At 43.0% G+C, this 17,579-nt stretch overlaps 1 protein-coding gene across 16 annotated transcripts in view; it reads right to left on the bottom strand.

Moving 5' to 3' along the window:
* The window catches only part of LOC103479241 (uncharacterized), an 82,346-nt gene that overhangs the window by 28,407 nt on the left and 36,360 nt on the right, over positions 1–17,579 (bottom strand). For all 16 annotated transcript variants that reach the window (XR_014084112.1, XM_081597733.1, XM_081597732.1 and 13 more), the window contains 6 exons: positions 17,130–17,167; positions 16,864–17,033; positions 13,509–13,684; positions 4,461–4,594; positions 4,043–4,190; positions 3,686–3,959 (listed from right to left, as the gene is read on the bottom strand). Coding sequence is in view for 15 of the 16 variants with exons in the window: in XM_081597733.1 (XP_081453859.1) it covers positions 3,686–3,959; positions 4,043–4,190; positions 4,461–4,594; positions 13,509–13,684; positions 16,864–17,033; positions 17,130–17,167 (940 nt within the window). In the remaining variant the exon portion in view is untranslated. The remainder of the gene's footprint in view (positions 1–3,685; positions 3,960–4,042; positions 4,191–4,460; positions 4,595–13,508; positions 13,685–16,863; positions 17,034–17,129; positions 17,168–17,579) is intronic.

The following is a 17,579-nucleotide window of genomic DNA, read 5'->3' as shown; positions in this document are numbered from 1 at the left end:
AGCACCAGGGCCTGACATGATCCATCCCTACTGGCTGAAGAAACTCACTGCCCTCTATGAGTGACTGGCAACTCAACTGAACCAGCTGCTACAAAATGGGACTCACCCTGAATGGTTAACTGAAGGGCGCACAATCCTGATCCAGAAGGATCCCTCAAAGGGTTCAGTCCCATCCAACTATCGGCCAATAACCTGTCTCTCTACAACATGGAAGCTCATGTATCAGGCATCATAGCGGCTAAGATAAGCGGGCACATGGATAAATATATGAGCACGGCACAGAAGGGCATCGGCATAAATAGCAGAGGAGCCAAACACCAACTCCTTGTAGACCACACAGTCGCCCGAGACTGCAAAACCCGACACACCAACCTGTGTACCGCTTGGATTGATTACAAGAAAGCCTATGACTCAATGCCACACACTTGGATCATTGAATGCTTAGAGATGTACAACATCAATAGGACTCTTAAGAGCCTTCGTTGCAAACTCAATGGGGCTGCGGAAAACCACCCTTGAAGCCAACTGCAAACCACTTGCACAAGTGTCCATCAAATGTGGCATATACCAAGGAGATGCTCTGTCCCCACTGCTGTTCTGCATAGACCTGAACCCCCTCAGCCAAATCATCAACAAGACTGGCTACGGATACCGACTCAAGAATGGGGTCACAATCAGTCACCTCCTCTACATGGATGACATCAAGCTGTACGCCAAGAGCGAGCGAGACATCGACTCACTGATCCACACCACCAGGATCTACAGCACTGACATTGGGATGTCATTCGGACTAGAGAAGTGTGGTCAGATGGTTACAAAGAGAGGAAAGGTCGTCCGCACAGAAGGGGTCTCACTCCCAGAAGGAACAATAGCAGACATTGAGGACAGTTACAAGTACCTGGTGTCATGATCCATGTTTCTGTGTTTATTTTTGAGTTTTTCTGTGTGATCCTGTTCCCTGTGAGTCCTGTCTCTGCGTCTTCCCCGTTGATTGTCTCCCAGGTGTGTCTCATTCCCTTGATTACCCCGTGTGTATTTAGTCTCACCTGTTGTCTGTGTTCTTCGTCGGATCCTCGTCATATGTCAATTGTCTAACGTTGTCTGCGTTTGTCGTCACGTGCCAGTAGAACTGCTAAGTCCTGGTTTGTGTTCGCTCATATGATGTCTTTCAAGTCAGTTGCTACCGGCATTTAGCCGTGTGCTTGTTTCCTGCCGTGCTGCCTGTCCTGGACAATTACCGAGCATTATATCATTAAATCATATTCATCATCTTACCTGGGTCTCAGCGTCATTCTCCTCACCACTTCCACCCACCATTCTTGACACCTGGGAATACCACAAGCAAATGGCAACCTCGATGAGGTCACAAGGAAAGGAGCCACAGCCAAATACCTCCAACGAATAAGGCAAGTCCTGAGAAGCCAGCTCAATGGCAAGAACAAGATCCGTGCAATAAACAGCTATGCCTTGCCAGTAATCAGATACCCTGCAGGAGTAATTAGCTGGCCAAAGGAGGAGATAAAGACCACAGATGTTAAGACTCAGAAGCTACTAACCATGCATGGAGGGTTCCACCCCAAATCCAGCACCCTGAGACTGTACATGAGCCGTAAGGAAGGAGGCAGAGGACTAGTGAGTGTGAGAGCCACTGTCTAGGATGAAACATCCGATATCCATAAATACATCAAGGACAAAGCCTCAACAGACGATGTGCTCAGCGAATGTCTCAGACAATGGAGAACAGAGGACGAGGTGCTGGAGGTCCATCATGGGTGGACAAGCTCCTACATGGGATGTACCACTGACAAATAACTGAAGAGCTGATATCAGGAAATCCTACCAATGGCTGGAAAAAGCTGGACTCAAGGACAGCACAGAGGCTCTCATCCTGGCTGCACAGGAACAGGCCCTAAACACCAGAGCAATAGAGGCTCAGATCTACCACACCAGACAAGACCCAAGGTGTAGGTTGTGCAAGGAGGCCCCTGAGACAGTCCAGCACATAACAGCAGGGTGTAAGATGCTGGCAGGGAAAGCTTACATGGAACGACATAACCAAGTGGCGGGCATAGTGTACAGAATCATCTGAGAAGAATATGGACTGGAAGCCCTGAGATCAACGTGGGGAACACCCCCAAAGGTGGTGGAGAATGACCGAGTTAAGATCCTGTGGGACTTCCAGATCCAGACAGACAGAATGGTAATGGAGAACCAACCGGACATTGTGGTGGTGGATAAACAACAGAGGAAAGCCGTTGTGGTGGATGTGGCAATACCAAGTGATTACAACATCAGGAAAAAGGAGAAATTGGAGAAATACCAGGACCTCAGAGAGGAACTGGAAAAGGCCTGGAAGGTGAAGACCACAGTGGTGCCTGTGGTCATCGGGGCCCTCGGGGCAGTCACCCCCAAACTGGAGCAGTGGCTACAACAGATCCCAGGACCAACATCAGACATCTCAGTCCAGAAATGTGCAGTTCTAGGCACAGCCAAGATACTGGAGGAGAACCCTCAAGCTCCCAGGCCTCTGGTAGAGGACCTGAGCTCAGAGGATGAGAGAGAGAGAGAGCGAGAGAGAGAGAGAGAGACCGAGAAGGGAATTTATATATATATATATATATATATAAATTGTAATTGGTTGTAATTGGCGTCGGGGTCGTCTGGTGTTCATTGACCTGGCATCCTGGCTCCTTCCCGTAGCGGATGTTGGAACACTGAGCTACTAGTTGTTTGGCAGTTAGTGTTGACTGGGGATGTCGAGCTAACCATTCCTCCCACAGTCTTTGCATGTAGCCCCTCTGACTAGGATTACTTGAGTAGCACTTGTGTTGTACCTCGTCAATCTCAAGTTGTGACAGCAGTTGCCGTTTGCGGATGTTGGAACACTGAGCTACTAGTTGTTTGGCAGTTAGTGTTGACTGGGGATGTCGAGCTAACCATTCCTCCCACAGTCTTTGCATGTAGCCCCTCTGACTAGGATTACTTGAGTAGTAGCATTCCAACAGATCCATGTTTTCACCTCTCGCCCATTTCCGTCTTGTTCCAGTAGCCCACTTTTCATCAGGGTGCTCTGGTTCCCCAGCACCTGACGCAGACCTTGTTTGACCGGGCGACGTCTGAGCCGGCATGTCGTGCTTATTTGTGTCTCTCATGGTATGAGGTAGGCTATATAGCTCCAAGGGTCTTGCCTAAGGACCCACACTGACAGCTCAATGTCACCGTTGTAACTTTTTGCCCCAGCCTGGCCTCGAACCCGGGTCTCCCGGGTGGAAGACTGGTGACTTACCTATTGAGCTATACAGTCAGCTATATATATATATATATATATATATATATATATATATATATATATATATATATATATATATATATATATATATATATATATATATATATATATATATATATATATATATATATATATATATATATATATATTAAAGTAGTGACTTTTTAAAGGTAAGTAAAAAAAATCCACCCATCCCCCCCTAAAAGAAGAAGCAGAAAATGAGGAATATCATCTGTGATACTTTCGACTTATTTAAAAGGTATATTGTGGTATCATTTTCTGCCCCTCCTTGGTATAAAACCTGCAGAATAATAAAATATAACCAGGAAACTAAAAGGATCATAAACTGTAGGCATGTTTGACCAGCTACAGTGAAGCCCATATTTTCTGTGATACCTTGACTACACTGATCAAGTCTAGTCCATGACTAGTTGTCGTAGGAGAGCTGTTGTGTTGATTGGAGGTGACTGTGCTCTTCATTCTACTGGGGGAGGCTGAGGCTCCTGAACTAGCCTCAACCTGACTCCTGGGTGGGGGGGCTTTGACTGAGTGCTGAGGTTGTGGTTTGGGTGAACTGCGTGTGCTCTTAGTCGTTGCTGTTTCCTGGTTGTGTACTTTCAGAGACTCCACTTGAACGGATCTTGCTGAGGGTGCTAAATCGGACACAAGTCTATGTAAAGCAAACGACAAAAGAGAGAAAGTCAACTTTTTTCAGAATAGAATAGCTTTACTACAGAAAAAGATGCTGAATACCTGCGGAGAGAGCTAAAAGATTCAGTCAGCACTTTGACCCTTTTCAACATGGAGTCCATCATTTGAGGTTCTTCTTTCAGGAAGCGCACTGCCTCCACTTCCAGCCTCAGCACTGAACGCATTTTTGCCTGCAGCACTGGGAATTCTCCTGGCAGAGAGACCAAAAATACATACAGAAACATACACTCATGAGACATCAAATGTGACTAGAGAAGAGAAACAAAGCATATTGTAGCTGTATTTTTTAAGCTTAAAATTATATCAATAATATTTTGAAGTGTCTCTGTGTGTACCATTTTACTACCAAAAGTAACAGGAAATATGCCAATACAGTGGCAGAATATACATAAAATGAAAACTCAAACACTGATTTGTTGGCCAAATGAAGTGATGTGTGGGTTCAGTTGAACTGATCAACCTTTGAGGACAGCCAGAGCCTCTCCAAGCCTTCGCAGGCTGACTGCTCCCTCCTCCACATCTCTGAGCGTGAAGGATGGCTGGCTATGGACAGAAGAGGAGTTTTCCAAACACTCCACAAAGTCTTCCAGTTCACTGTGGGAGGAACAAGACAGCTAAGGTGGGGAAATCATCATGTAATGGCTTTTTCTGGACACCAGATGGTAGCAGAGACAAGCCTTAGGGACCTCCATAGTTTGTCTTGGTGTTCTTCTAATGAAGGTTTAACATCGAGATGGAATCACTGTGACACTTTGTGTAAAATTCTGACTAACTTTTTAATTCTATATGGTGCAACAAGAAAGCTGGTATGAACTTTAAACTGGAGGATTATTCAACTCTTGCTTTCTCTGCCACTCTTGTTTTTTTGCATAGATTACAAACACCAAGAAAAAATACATTTTTATCAATTTTGACACATCTAAAATGCTCCTTTCATTTTGAAAGCAGCCAACATTGTGTCTTTCCTGCTTTCAATCTGCAGTTGGATTGGGTGTAGCCTGACCATCACCTTACTGCACTATTCTGCTGGATTCAAATCTTGCATCACAGATTGTGCTTTCTCCCCATTCACTTGAATACCTCCAGTGGAATTTCATCCTGGCCAGAACAGAAAGAGAAGTCGTGAATGATGACATACATTTTTTGCACCGTTTTAAAATTGTAGTCTGCCTGTAGCTGCAGCGAAGAAGTGAAGGAAGCAATTCAGTCCATGTTGGCCACACATCCAGATATTGCTTTAAAGTTTCAGTATTATGTAAAATTGACTTTTTTGAGCTTTAACGATAATCATTTTTATTTATAGTGTCCTTTGAGATTTCAAAATGAAATCTCAAATGATGATAGCAAGCTACTTTACAGTAGCCACAACTGTCCGGAAGTAGTCCGAAGGAAGCAAGGCTGCCATTTTGCACCATTAACCCTTCTGATCAACAGCAGCAGGGAAGGTGGGTGAAGTGTCTTATTCTGGTGATACTGTGGGCAGGAAGGATCTCTAGTTGCCATCAGAATTGCAACGTATCCAAAGACCATGTAGGTCACACTTTGTATTTGTTTATTTATAAAAAATCTATCTAAAAATCAAGCTCTGCTGTTTTCTCCTGGTGCATTGAGTTCTGACTAGAAACAACCACTCAGAGCCTGGAGGCGGGTCTTAGCACTCCTCCCTCTCCCCTTGCTCTCTGCTACTACTACAGCTTTTTCCTGTCAGTACATCTTGTTGTGAATGCTCAGGCTAGTTATCATAGCCACCGTTAACGGCAGATAAATGGTTTTGTTGCAGTGTAAGTTGTCATTAGCCATTAGCACATTTAGCAGAAAGTAAATAAGGTTGAGGGACAGTATTAAGCCCCTCCCACTGGCTCTCATTGGTTGTCTTTGGTCGGAAAAAAAACAAAACCATGTTATTGTCTTCAGCGGACAATAATAACTCCGGAAGGAGGTGGAGGACATCGAACCTTTCACAACTTATCTGTCTCATAACAAACTGTCACTACATGGTGGCAGTTTTAACAAATACGTAAAAAAAGAGTTTTATATATATAACTTTATATATATATATATATATATATATATATATATATATATATATATATATATATATATATATATATATATATATATATATATAAGATGGTAATGGCGAACCAACCGGACATTGTGGTGGTGGATAAAGAACAGAGGAAAGCCGTTGTGGTGGATGTAGCAATACCAAGTGATTACAACATCAGGAAAAAGGAGCATGAGAAACTGGAGAAATACCAGGGCCTCAGGGAGGAACTGGAAAAGACCTGGAAGGTGAAGACCACAGTGGTGCCTGTGGTCATCGGGGCCCTCGGGGCAGTCACCCCCAAACTGGAGCAGTGGCTACAACAGATCCCAGGAACAACATCAGACATCTCAGTCCAGAAATGTGCAGTTCTAGGCACAGCCAAGATACTGGAGGAGAACCCTCAAGCTCCCAGGCCTCTGGTAGAGGACCCGAGCTCAGAGGATGAAACAGACCACCCGCGGAGGGTGAGAAGGGAATTTTTTTTTTATATATATATATATATACACACTGGTAAAAAAAATAAAGGGAACACTTAAACAACACAATATAACTCCAAGTAAATCAAACTTCTGTGAAATCAAACTGTCCACTTAGGAAGCAACACTGACAATAAATTTCCATTGCTGTTGTGCAAATGGAATAGACAACAGATGGAAATTATTGGCAATTAGCAAGACACACCCAATAAAGGAGTGGTTCTGCAGGTGGGGACCACAGACCCCTTCTCAGTACCTATGCTGTCTGGCTGATGTTTTGGTCAGTTTTGAATGTTGCTGGTGCTTTCACACTCGTGGTAGCATGAGACGGACTCTACAACCCACACAAGTGGCTCAGGTAGTGCAGCTCATCCAGGATGGCACATCAATGCGAGCTGTGGCAAGAAGGTTTGCTGTGTCTGTCAGCGTAGTGTCCAGAGGCTGGAGGCGCTACCAGGAGACAGGCCAGTACACCAGGAGATGTGGAGGAGGCTGTAGGAGGGCAACAACCCAGCAGCAGAACTGCTACCTCCACCTTTGTGCAAGAAGGAACAGGAGGAGCACTGCCAGAGCCCTGCAAAATGACCTCCAGCAGGCCACAAATGTGCATGTGTCTGCACAAACGGTTAGAAACCGACTCCATGAGGATGATACGAGGGCCCGACGTCCACAGATGGGGGTTGTGCTCACAGCCCAACACCGTGCAGGACGTTTGGCATTTGCCAGAGAACACCAGGATTGGCAAATTCGCCACTGGCGCCTTGTACTCTTCACAGATGAAAGCAGGTTGACACTGAGCACATGTGACAGATGTGACAGAGTCTGGAGACGCTGTGGAGAGCGGTCTGCTGCCTGCAACATCCTTCAGCATGACCGGTTTGGCAGTGGGTCAGTAATGGTGTGGGGTGGCATTTCTTTGGAGGGCCGCACAGCCCTCCATGTGCTCACCAGAGGTAGCCTGACTGGCATTAGGTACCGAGATGAGATCCTCAGACCCCTTGTGAGACCATATGCTGGTGCGGTTGGCCCTGGGTTCCTCCTAATGCAGGAAAATGCTAGACCTCATGTGGCTGGAGTGTGTCAGCAGTTACTGCAAGATGAAGGCATTGAAGCTATGGACCGGCCCGCCCGTTCCCCAGACCTGAATCCGATTGAGCACATCTGGGACATCATGTCTCGCTCCATCCACCAACGTCACGTTGCACCACAGACTGTCCAGGAGTTGGCGGATGCTGTAGTCCAGGTCTGGGAGGAGATCCCTCAGGAGACCATCCGCCACCTCATCAGGAGCATGCCCAGGCGTTGTAGGGAGGTCATACAGGCCCATGGAGGCCACATACAATACTGAGCCTCATTTTGACTTGTTTTAAGGACATTACATTAAAGTTGGATCAGCCTGTAGTGTGTTTTTTCACTTTAATTTTGTGTGTGGCTCCAAATCCAGGCCTCCATTGGTTAATAAATTTGATTTCTATTGATGATTTTGTTGTCAGCACATTCAACTTTGTACAGAACAAAGTATTCAATGGAAATATTTCATTCATTCAGATCTAGGATGTGTTATTTGAGTGTTCCCTTTATTTTTTTGAGCAGTGTGTATATATATATATATATATATATATATATATATATATATATATATATATATATATATATACACACACACTGTTTCACTTTATTTGAAGGGAGGTGAATAAGACTGACATGATACTGTCATAAACATGACATAACACCTGTCATGAACATGAATAAGCCTTCATGAATATTTATGACTGTTGTCATAAAGCGTCATTCGGTAAATTATGACACTTTTAATAGAAAGCTGACATTATTCAAAATTTCTTTGTTATGACAACTTGACATTAACCAAGAAATCATTACTGATATGAATTTGTTCTAAAAGTATTACTGAATGCACTTTAAAAATTAGGTAACTTTTTTATTAAAGGTAAAGTTTAAACAGTAATGATTTCTTGGGAATGTCATGTTGTCATAACAAAGACATTTTGAATAATGTCAACTTTGTATTAAAAGTGTCATAATTTACCGAATGACGCTTTATGACAACAGTCAAAAATATTCATGAAGACTTATTCATGTTCATGACAGGTGTTACGTCATGTTTATGACGGTGTCATGACAGTGTTATTCACCCTCTTCAAATAAAGTCTTACCACATATACACATACATACATACACACATACATACATATATAAAATATATTATAGTGTAGCTTTAAAGAAATAAACCAAGAAGTATGTGGTTACAAAAACCAATACTTCTTGGTTTATTAATTTTATATTCAGCCACATATGTATGAATATACTTCAGCAATCAATATTTATTTCTGCCTATACAATTATATGAGCTTGAAACATCCAACCAAAATCATGCTGAGATATCATGCTACAGTGTGAACAAATAAAGTAGTGTGAGGCAACCTAAACCACTAGCAGAAAGTGCTCTTCCTTTTGTATAACATTCATTTGAAAAACAAATGGCTGCAGACTCTGCATACTGCCATCACAACCTGAATAAAACCCAATTCAGTCTGATGATCCTTGAAATGTTAAAGCATAGAAGGCTGGACACAGTGCAGAATGATGCATCATGAAAACACACACAGACATGTGAAGTCTACTGAAAGATTTGCAGTGCCTCAACTTTCAGCCATAAATAAACTAGTTTATTAACTAATGCAGACATTTACTGAGATTTTCTTCAGCCATCATTCCCTTTAGAAAAGTTTACGACTGAAGCCAGAGTTAGCTTGGCACATTGGTATTTCTCCTAATAATGACCGATCTGATTTAGTGTCTAGAGAGGTGATGGTATCACACTAATCCAAAGACTCCTACTTGTGGTCCTCAATAAATCTCAGCCCTCTGCTAGTAAAGTCATCTGAGGTATGGACTTAATGTGTAGCATGTTAACATCAGAATGAGCTCTGACATCTCTGGAAGACCATGTCACACTGAATCAAATCACCTCCCACCCTTTACGCCTCTATTTTTAACAATATGGGTCCTCCCAGTTTCTGTATGCCTACAGTTGTGGCTGTGCTGTTCATGTGTTTTGTTTTTGTTTTGTTTTTTTCCTTGCATGTCACCAATGATTTTAATTCAGCTGCAGTTCTGCCACTGCGCATGACATCAGAACAAGCATGCAAATGTCGAAAGAATCTTCTGAAATCATGCCCAAAATAGGTCTGTTTTACTGCTTCCTGTGAACTGACCCTGAAGTGAGAGAACATATTTAATAAGCAACAAAACAGAAAAAAACAGAATTATGACTAAAATCCCAAGGAAGCTTTGGAAAATAAGTGTTCACTGTTATTTTCAATTAATCATCAATATTTTGATGACTAAATGAGGATCTTTTAGAATTGTTACCAAGACAATGTCTATTTATGGTTAGACTAGCTGTTTCAATACCTGTCATGCGTGATTAGTATAGGCTCTTGTAACCACACAGTACATATCTGTTGTGACAGTCTCTGAGTATCACAAACAGTGAGAACTACACAATTTTAAAAAGAAACTGAAGCATTCTTTGAAAGCAATTAGACTTAAATTCTGCTAAAAGAAGGAACATCTATTAAGGAATCTATTGTAGTCTGAAGGCAATACGGACATTTTCTGCTTTACGCATTTTCTATCCATTATGAAATGAAGATAGCTCCAAATAATTCAAGGGAAATTTTGCCTATGCACATTAGCAAATCAAATCATATTTTATTTGTATTGCACATTTCAGCTGCAAGGTATTTCAAAGTGCTTTAAATCACAACAAACACAAAAACATTAAGCCATGCAACATTGACTCAATACTCAAAACATTACATTAAGTCAGTGCCATGATTAAATTCGTAATTGATTATGTTTCAAATAAAACTCTAATCAGCTGGGTTTTAGTCGAGATTTAAAGGAAGTCAGTGTTTCAGCTGTTTTACAGTTTTCTGGAAGTTTGTTCCAGATTTGTGGTGCATAGAAGCTGAATGCTGCTTCTCCTCGTTTGGTTCTGGTTCTGTGGATGTAAAGCAAAACCAGAGCCAGAACCTGAGGGATCTGGAAGGTTGGTACAACAGCAGATCTTTAATGTATTGTGGTGCTAAACCATTCAGTGATTTATAAACTAACAGTATTTTAAAGTCTATTCTCTGAGCTACAGGGAGCCAGTGTAGGGACTTTAGAGCTGGTGTTATGTCTCCATCTTCCTGGTTTTAGTGAGAACATCAGCAGCAGCTGGAGGATTGATTTGTTAGACAGACCTGTGAAGACGCTGCTGCAATAATAGATACGACTTTGTGACTGTCTTTATGTGGCTCTGAAGTCCATCATTACTCCCAGGTTTCGTTCTGATCGCTGGTTTTCAGTTGTCATAACTGAAGCTGTGCATTGACTCTAGTTTGCTCCTCTTTAGGTCCAAAGATAATAACTTCAGTTTTGTTTCTGTTCAGCTGGAGAAAGTTTTGGCACATCCACACATTGATCTGTTCTGAGCATCTATTCAGTGATTGGATGGGTTCAGAGTCACCTGGTGACATCGTGATGTAGATCTGTGTATCATCCGCATAATTGTGGTAGCTAATCCTATGTCCTGTTATAACCTGAGCCAGTGGGAGCATATAAATATTGAAAAGAAGGGGTCCTAGGATTGAACCTTGCGGTACCCCACATGTGACCTCCGACCTCTCTGATGAGAAGTTTCCGATTGAAACAAAGAAATCCCTGTTCTTTATGCAAGATTCAAACCAGTTGAGCACTGGACCAGAGAGTCCGACCCAACTCTCCAGTTGATTCAGTAAAATGTCGTGGTCAACAGTGTCGAAAGCTGCACTGAGGTCCAACAGAACCAGCACTGTGGTTCTCCCACAGTCTGTATTTATATGGATATCATTGAACACTTTTACAAGGGCCGTCTCCGTGCTGTGGTGAGCACGAAAGGATTGCTGAGCTGCATAAGCAAAGCCTCTCACAATGTGCCATCGCTGCTGAGGTTGGAGGCAGTAAGACAGTCATTTTGCATTTTTTAAATGATCCTGAGGGTTATGGAACAAAAAGGCAAGTGGTAGACCCAAAAAAATTTCACCAGCTCTGAGCCGCAGGATCCGATTGGCTGTCCGTCAAGACACGGAACGATCCTCTACCCAAATTAAGGCCATTACTGGTGCTGACTGCAGCCCAACAACCATCAGACGGCATCTGCGAGAGAGAGAAGGGCTTCAGAAACAAAAAACGTCTTCAAAGGCCACGTCTTCTTCAACACCACAAAATTGTGCACCAAACATGGGACATTGAAAGGTGGAAGAAAGTTATCTTCTCTGATGAGAAAAAATGTAACCTTGATGGTCCTGATGGCTTCCAACGTTACTGGCATGACAAGGAGATCCCACCTGAGATGTTTTCTACACGGCACAGTGGTGGCGGCACATCATGATTTGGGGTCCGTTTTCCTTCAATGGAACAGCTTCAGGTTGTGCAGGGGCGTCAAACAGCAGCTGGCTATGTGGAGATGTTGCAGCGGCCATCCTTCATGACTGAGGGCCCTCGTCTGTGTGGTAATGATTGGGTTTTTCAACAGGACAATGCTGCAGTTCACAATGCCCGCCTGACAAAGGAGTTCTTCCAAGAGAATAACATCACTCTTTTGGACCATCCTGCATGTTCCCCGGATCTAAACCCAGTTGAGAACATTTGGGGATGGATGGCAAGGGACGTTTACAAAAATGGACATCAGTTCCAGACAGCGGATGCTCTTCGTGAAGCAATCTTCTACACTTGGAGCAACGTTCCCACTAGCCTCCTGGAAACACTGGCATCATGCAAACCTAAACGATTGTTTGAAGTCATCAACAAGAATGGTGGAGCTACTCATTACTGAGTCCTTTTTTTTGACACTTTGATTTCTGTTTTGCGGGGTTTTCAGGTCTCTTTGAGCAATGGTCTTAAACTTTTGATCAGCTGAAAAAATCATGTTTGAGTATAAATGCAGTCTTCAATTAATTCCCCGCTCAAAAATTCTTGTCTCTTACGCTGATGTCTTCTTTTAACATTGTGAAGCTCTACTTAGAACCTTCTTAAGATCCAATAGTGCAAAATGCTAATTCTTGCAGTTTTTTAACTGGTCTTAAGATTTTGATCAGGAGTGTATTCTCCATCTCACATTCAAGCTCCAATACAGTAGACAATACAAGACTTTGAGAAGGGAAGGTATGCTAAATCTTCTGCACAGCCAGTATAGGGAAAGGACTCTGACCATAGTGAGAGACAGGGTAACCACTGGCTTAGTAAAAACCAGTGTCTCGTTCTACGCTTTGCTTCAAGCGCAGGGTCTGGGCCCTGAGATTTTGAGAAACGGTGGCTTCCTGAGAAACTTGACCTCCGTTGAAGTTTTAAGTTTTACCCCATCACTAATGTTTGGTACCAGTTTGGCCCCATGAAGCTTACCACAAATAACTTTTGCTGTAAACAACCATCCTCCACTGTGAATCGAGGAGCATCGTGCTGAGCCAGGTGACCGTTAACATTAATTACATATTTGGAAGTGTGACCAACATGCTTCCAAATATGCTGCAATTGCTAAAACTACAAACTGACTGCAATTCTAAACCATTGCAGAAACTCAACATCATCATTCACAACTTCTCCTTCTGTTCACTGATTGGCCAGTAGAAAATTTAACGGTGGAAATCAAATAAATATTAGAAAGCCCAGACTGTCTGTGAAGAGATTTGAATCAAGTGGAATTGTTCAGCATTGGAAACCTTTTATATGTCTAAATAATTGGTTTCCAGCCTAAACATATTAACTGAAGTAAAATTAAACTCAATAATTTGATGACTTCTTTGGTCTGGTCCAGCAGGATGGCTTTATTACTGGTGTAAATGTTCTGTAGTTATTAAAAATGCTCACTTGTGGAATACCTGGCAGAAGCTTTAAGAGTTTAAATATATAATTAATCTTGAAAATTCACACTTACCTAAGCTGTGTGAGGATTTTCTCCTCAGAGGTGAGGTAGCGGATCCTGTCCTCAGCCATCTCAGCTCTCTGTCTGTATGCTTCATCCCCAAATTGGGCCAGCTTCTCACACATCAACATCACCAGCTCCGGACCTGCCATACGCAGCATTGAACTCACACTCTCCATGTTGGATAGCTGGAAGACACAGGAAATGTGGTTGCCTGACATCAGCTGCTTACGTCTAGAAATGCTGATTCCAGAATTGCGCTGCTGACAGTGGCAGCATGTTGGAGTAGCTCTGTGCTTCATTGAGATTTTTTATGTTTTTCATAAATTCATTCCTGCTCTTTTTGGAGGAAAATAACTTATTTGGACAGCTATACCTTCTTGTTTTGAATTTTGTGTGGTTGGACTGATTTTTGGCAATATTTTTATTTTGTCATTTTGTTATGATGTGCAACCATAGCTACAAAGTGGTTTATAACAGAGAGCAGCTGTTCAACATCTGAAAAGTTGAAATAGTACCACAGCTGAAACCAGAAATTCCAGTGGAGTTGAAAAGGAGGCATCGTGGGTGCAGAACAGGAGCAAAGAGGAGAGAGAGAAGGAGGAAGTTCAAACCATCTCTACCCTATATTGTCATAGGCAACGTGAGGTTGTTAGCTAATAAGATGGATGAACCTCAAACCCTGACAAGGACCAAGTAAGAGTATAAGGAATGCACCATAATGTGGTTTATGGAGACATGGTTGCAGGATTGTATCCCCGACTCCAACATCTCTCTGCCAGGCTTTACGAGCAGACAGAGATTTAAATAGCATATTTGTAGTAATATCTGGAGATTTTAATCATGCCTCGCTCTCTTTTACACTGAAAACATTTCACTAGTTTGTCAGTTGCTCCACCCGCGAAAACAAGATTTTGGATCTGTTTTACATTAATGTCCTCCTCTAGGGAAATCGAAACATAATCTTGTTTTTCTCCTCACTGAATACAAACCCCTGGTGAAGAGGCTACCTGTTAGGATGGATGTTACGAAATGGTCACAGAACGCAGAAGAGGTCCTCCAGGTTTGTTTCAATCAGTTGAAGCAACTGATTGGACTACTCTCTGTCAGCTACATTGTCAAGTTATTTTATAAACTGTGCAACTTCCCCACTTGAGAAGGGATGAATGAATTCATACAGACTCTTAATGACAGGGATTTACTCTTGCTTTTATCTTCCATTTATTCACAGTGTATAGACACGTTCACCGTTGATCCAGAAGATGCAGGTAAAAACCTTTAAACAAACCCAAAACAATTATTATCCATCCATCCATCCATCCATCCATCCATCCATCCATCCATCCATCCATCCATCCATCCATCCATCCATCCATCCATCCATCCATCCATCCATCCATCCATCCATCCATCCATCCATCCATCCATCCATCCATCCGTTTTCTTCCGCTTATCCGGGGTCGGGTCGCGGGGGCAGCAGCTTCAGAAGGGAGGCCCAGACTTCCCTCTCATCAGCCAAGGCATTCCCAGGCCAGCCGAGAGACATAATCCCTCCAGCGTGTCCTGGGTCTTCCCCGAGGCCTCCTCCTGGTGGGACGTGCCCTTAACACCTCACCAGGGAGGCGTCCAGGAGGCATCCTGACCAGATGCCCGAGCCACCTCAACTGGCTCCTCTCGACGTGGAGGAGCAGCGGCTCTACTCTGAGTCCCTCCCGGATGACCGAGCTTCTCACCCTATCTCTAAGGGAGAGCCCAGCCACCCTGTGGAGGAAACTCATTTCGGCCGCTTGTACCCGTGATCTCGTTCTTTCGGTCATGACCCAAAGCTCATGACCATAGATGAGGGTGGGAACGTAGATCGACCGGTAAATCGAGAGCTTCGCTTTTTGGCTCAGTTCTCTCTTTACCACGACGGACCGGTACAGCGCCTGCTTCACAGCAGACGCTGCCCCAATCCACCTGTCCACTCCTGCTCGGCGCCTCTCACCGTGGGCAACTCCAGAGTGGAAGTACGTCCAGCCCCTCTCAAGGAGACTGGTTCCAGAACCAGAGCCATGTGTCGAGGTAAGGCTGACTATTTCTAGCCAGAACCTCTCAGCCCCGCACACTAGCTCCGGTTCCTTCCCCACCAGAGAGGTGACGTTCCAGGTCCCAAGGGCCAGCTTCTGCCACCGAGGATCAGACTGCCAGGGTTCCCTCCCTCGACTTTCCAAAATAGTACAGTTTAAGTACATCAATCAAAGTATGCTAAAGTATGTTAAAATTTTGTATACTAAAGCATACTTTTTTTTTCACTTGGGCAGTTTTACACAGGTTGAAAAGGATCTGTGATTCAAAAAGTCCACAAACTCCTATCCTTTGTTTGGCGGCTTTCTCTTCCGTCTTCTCTTTTTTCTTTCATTGTCCGTCCCTCTTTTAGGTCCGTGTGGAAGCACATTACTTTTTTTTTTTCCTTTGCCCTTTTTTTCCAATTTGACTTCACGATTTGCACAGGAGAGGACATCAGTGCCATGACTGAGTGTGTGTGTGACTGACTAACTTCTGTGTGGACAGAAACATCCCCACCAGAATAGTGACCACTGGATCACCAGTGACCTCAAGGAACTGTTAAACCAGAAACAAAGAGCCTTTAGGGAACGAGACAGAGAGTTATTGAGTATACAGAAGAAGCTCAAGGTCAAGATTAGAGACAGCAAAGAGAAGTACAGGAAGAAGCTGGAAGTCTGGATAGAGCTGAACACATTCTTCAATAGGTGCAGTTCAGGAATAAGCTCATCATCATCCTCTCCTGTCTCCAGCCATACAGACATCCCACCTTCCTCTGACTCACAGCTTTCCTAAAAAAACCTCTGATGTTCTTTCGTCCACCAAAGTTGGCAGTGCCAAGAAATTCTGAAGGGCATGCCCAAATGTACGGATGAGCAGAGGGTTTAAGTGTGGTTGTGATCAGGATAAGGGAATGTTGCCAGCTTTGCGGCTTGGCGAGAAACAAGGCAGATCTAAGAGATAAGAAACTAAAGAACACAAATAACAAAACCCAAAACAAATGATTCAAGAGCCTAACAGCAAGTAAATTTAGAAATATTTTAGGTTTCTCATATTCTTTGAAAATTTAACCCTTTTATTCTCTTATAATAGACCGAATAACCCAATGGGTTGCTGTTATAGCAGCCCATTGGTTGCTATAACAGCAATGGGTTGCCGTTATAGCAACCCATTACTCTTTTGGGTGGCTCACCACATATTAGTGGTGATGCACAGAAGAAGTAAAAAAATGATGAAAAATGGATAACAAATTACAGTACTTTATTTTAAAGAAATACTTGAGATAACTTTCAATGCAGTATTGAAATATTTAGCTTAGTACCTGTAAACACTTGAGTTGGCTGAGTTTTAGCCGGAGCTCACAAATATTTCTCTTCACAGACATCAAGTTGTGTCGCAGTCCACCATCAAAGGGGGCGACCCCAAGGGCGAGAGGAGTGGGGCTGAAGCTTTCAGTCAGAGCAGCAGGGGTCTTTGAGTCAGATAATGCCTCTGAAAGCCAAGACAGAAGATTTATTAATCTTCAGGATGTTCTAAAGAAAACAAGTATGCCTCAGGTAACAGGTGTCCCTGAAAATAACTTCTCACCAAGTCGATTGCTGAGGAGTTTGTCTTCAGGACTCTGACTAGAAAACACAAATTCACACTATTTTCAGAAAGGTTCAATGAAGCTTATTCAAAGTGAGTCCTCTGTGATATACCCATTTATAAATAAAAAATATTTTTACTTCAAAGAGACAGTATTATGTGTTTTCCAGGCACATAGTGCCATTTCATTATACAATCAAGTAACTATTACCTTCAGTTGTTATAAAATTGCTATATATATATGTCAAATATGACAGACAAGAAATTTGACTTTCATATTTAACATCTTAAATTTGGGCTTGGAAACTGCAGCTGTGAGGAGGAGCTGTGTCTCGAAGGCAGTGCTAGATCAGCTCAGGTGTTTTGCACAGATGAATGGTCACCATGACCTTAAAGAATTTCTCAAACATGGATGAAAGAATCAAAGCAACACTCAAGGTATGTGATTGA

Source organism: Poecilia reticulata, chromosome 17, assembly GCF_904066995.2.
Source record: "Poecilia reticulata chromosome 17, P_reticulata-male-v2, whole genome shotgun sequence".
NCBI lineage: Eukaryota > Metazoa > Chordata > Actinopteri > Cyprinodontiformes > Poeciliidae > Poecilia > Poecilia reticulata.
The sequence above is the reverse complement of the archived record's forward strand: the minus strand, read 5'-3'. Positions and strand labels throughout refer to the sequence as shown.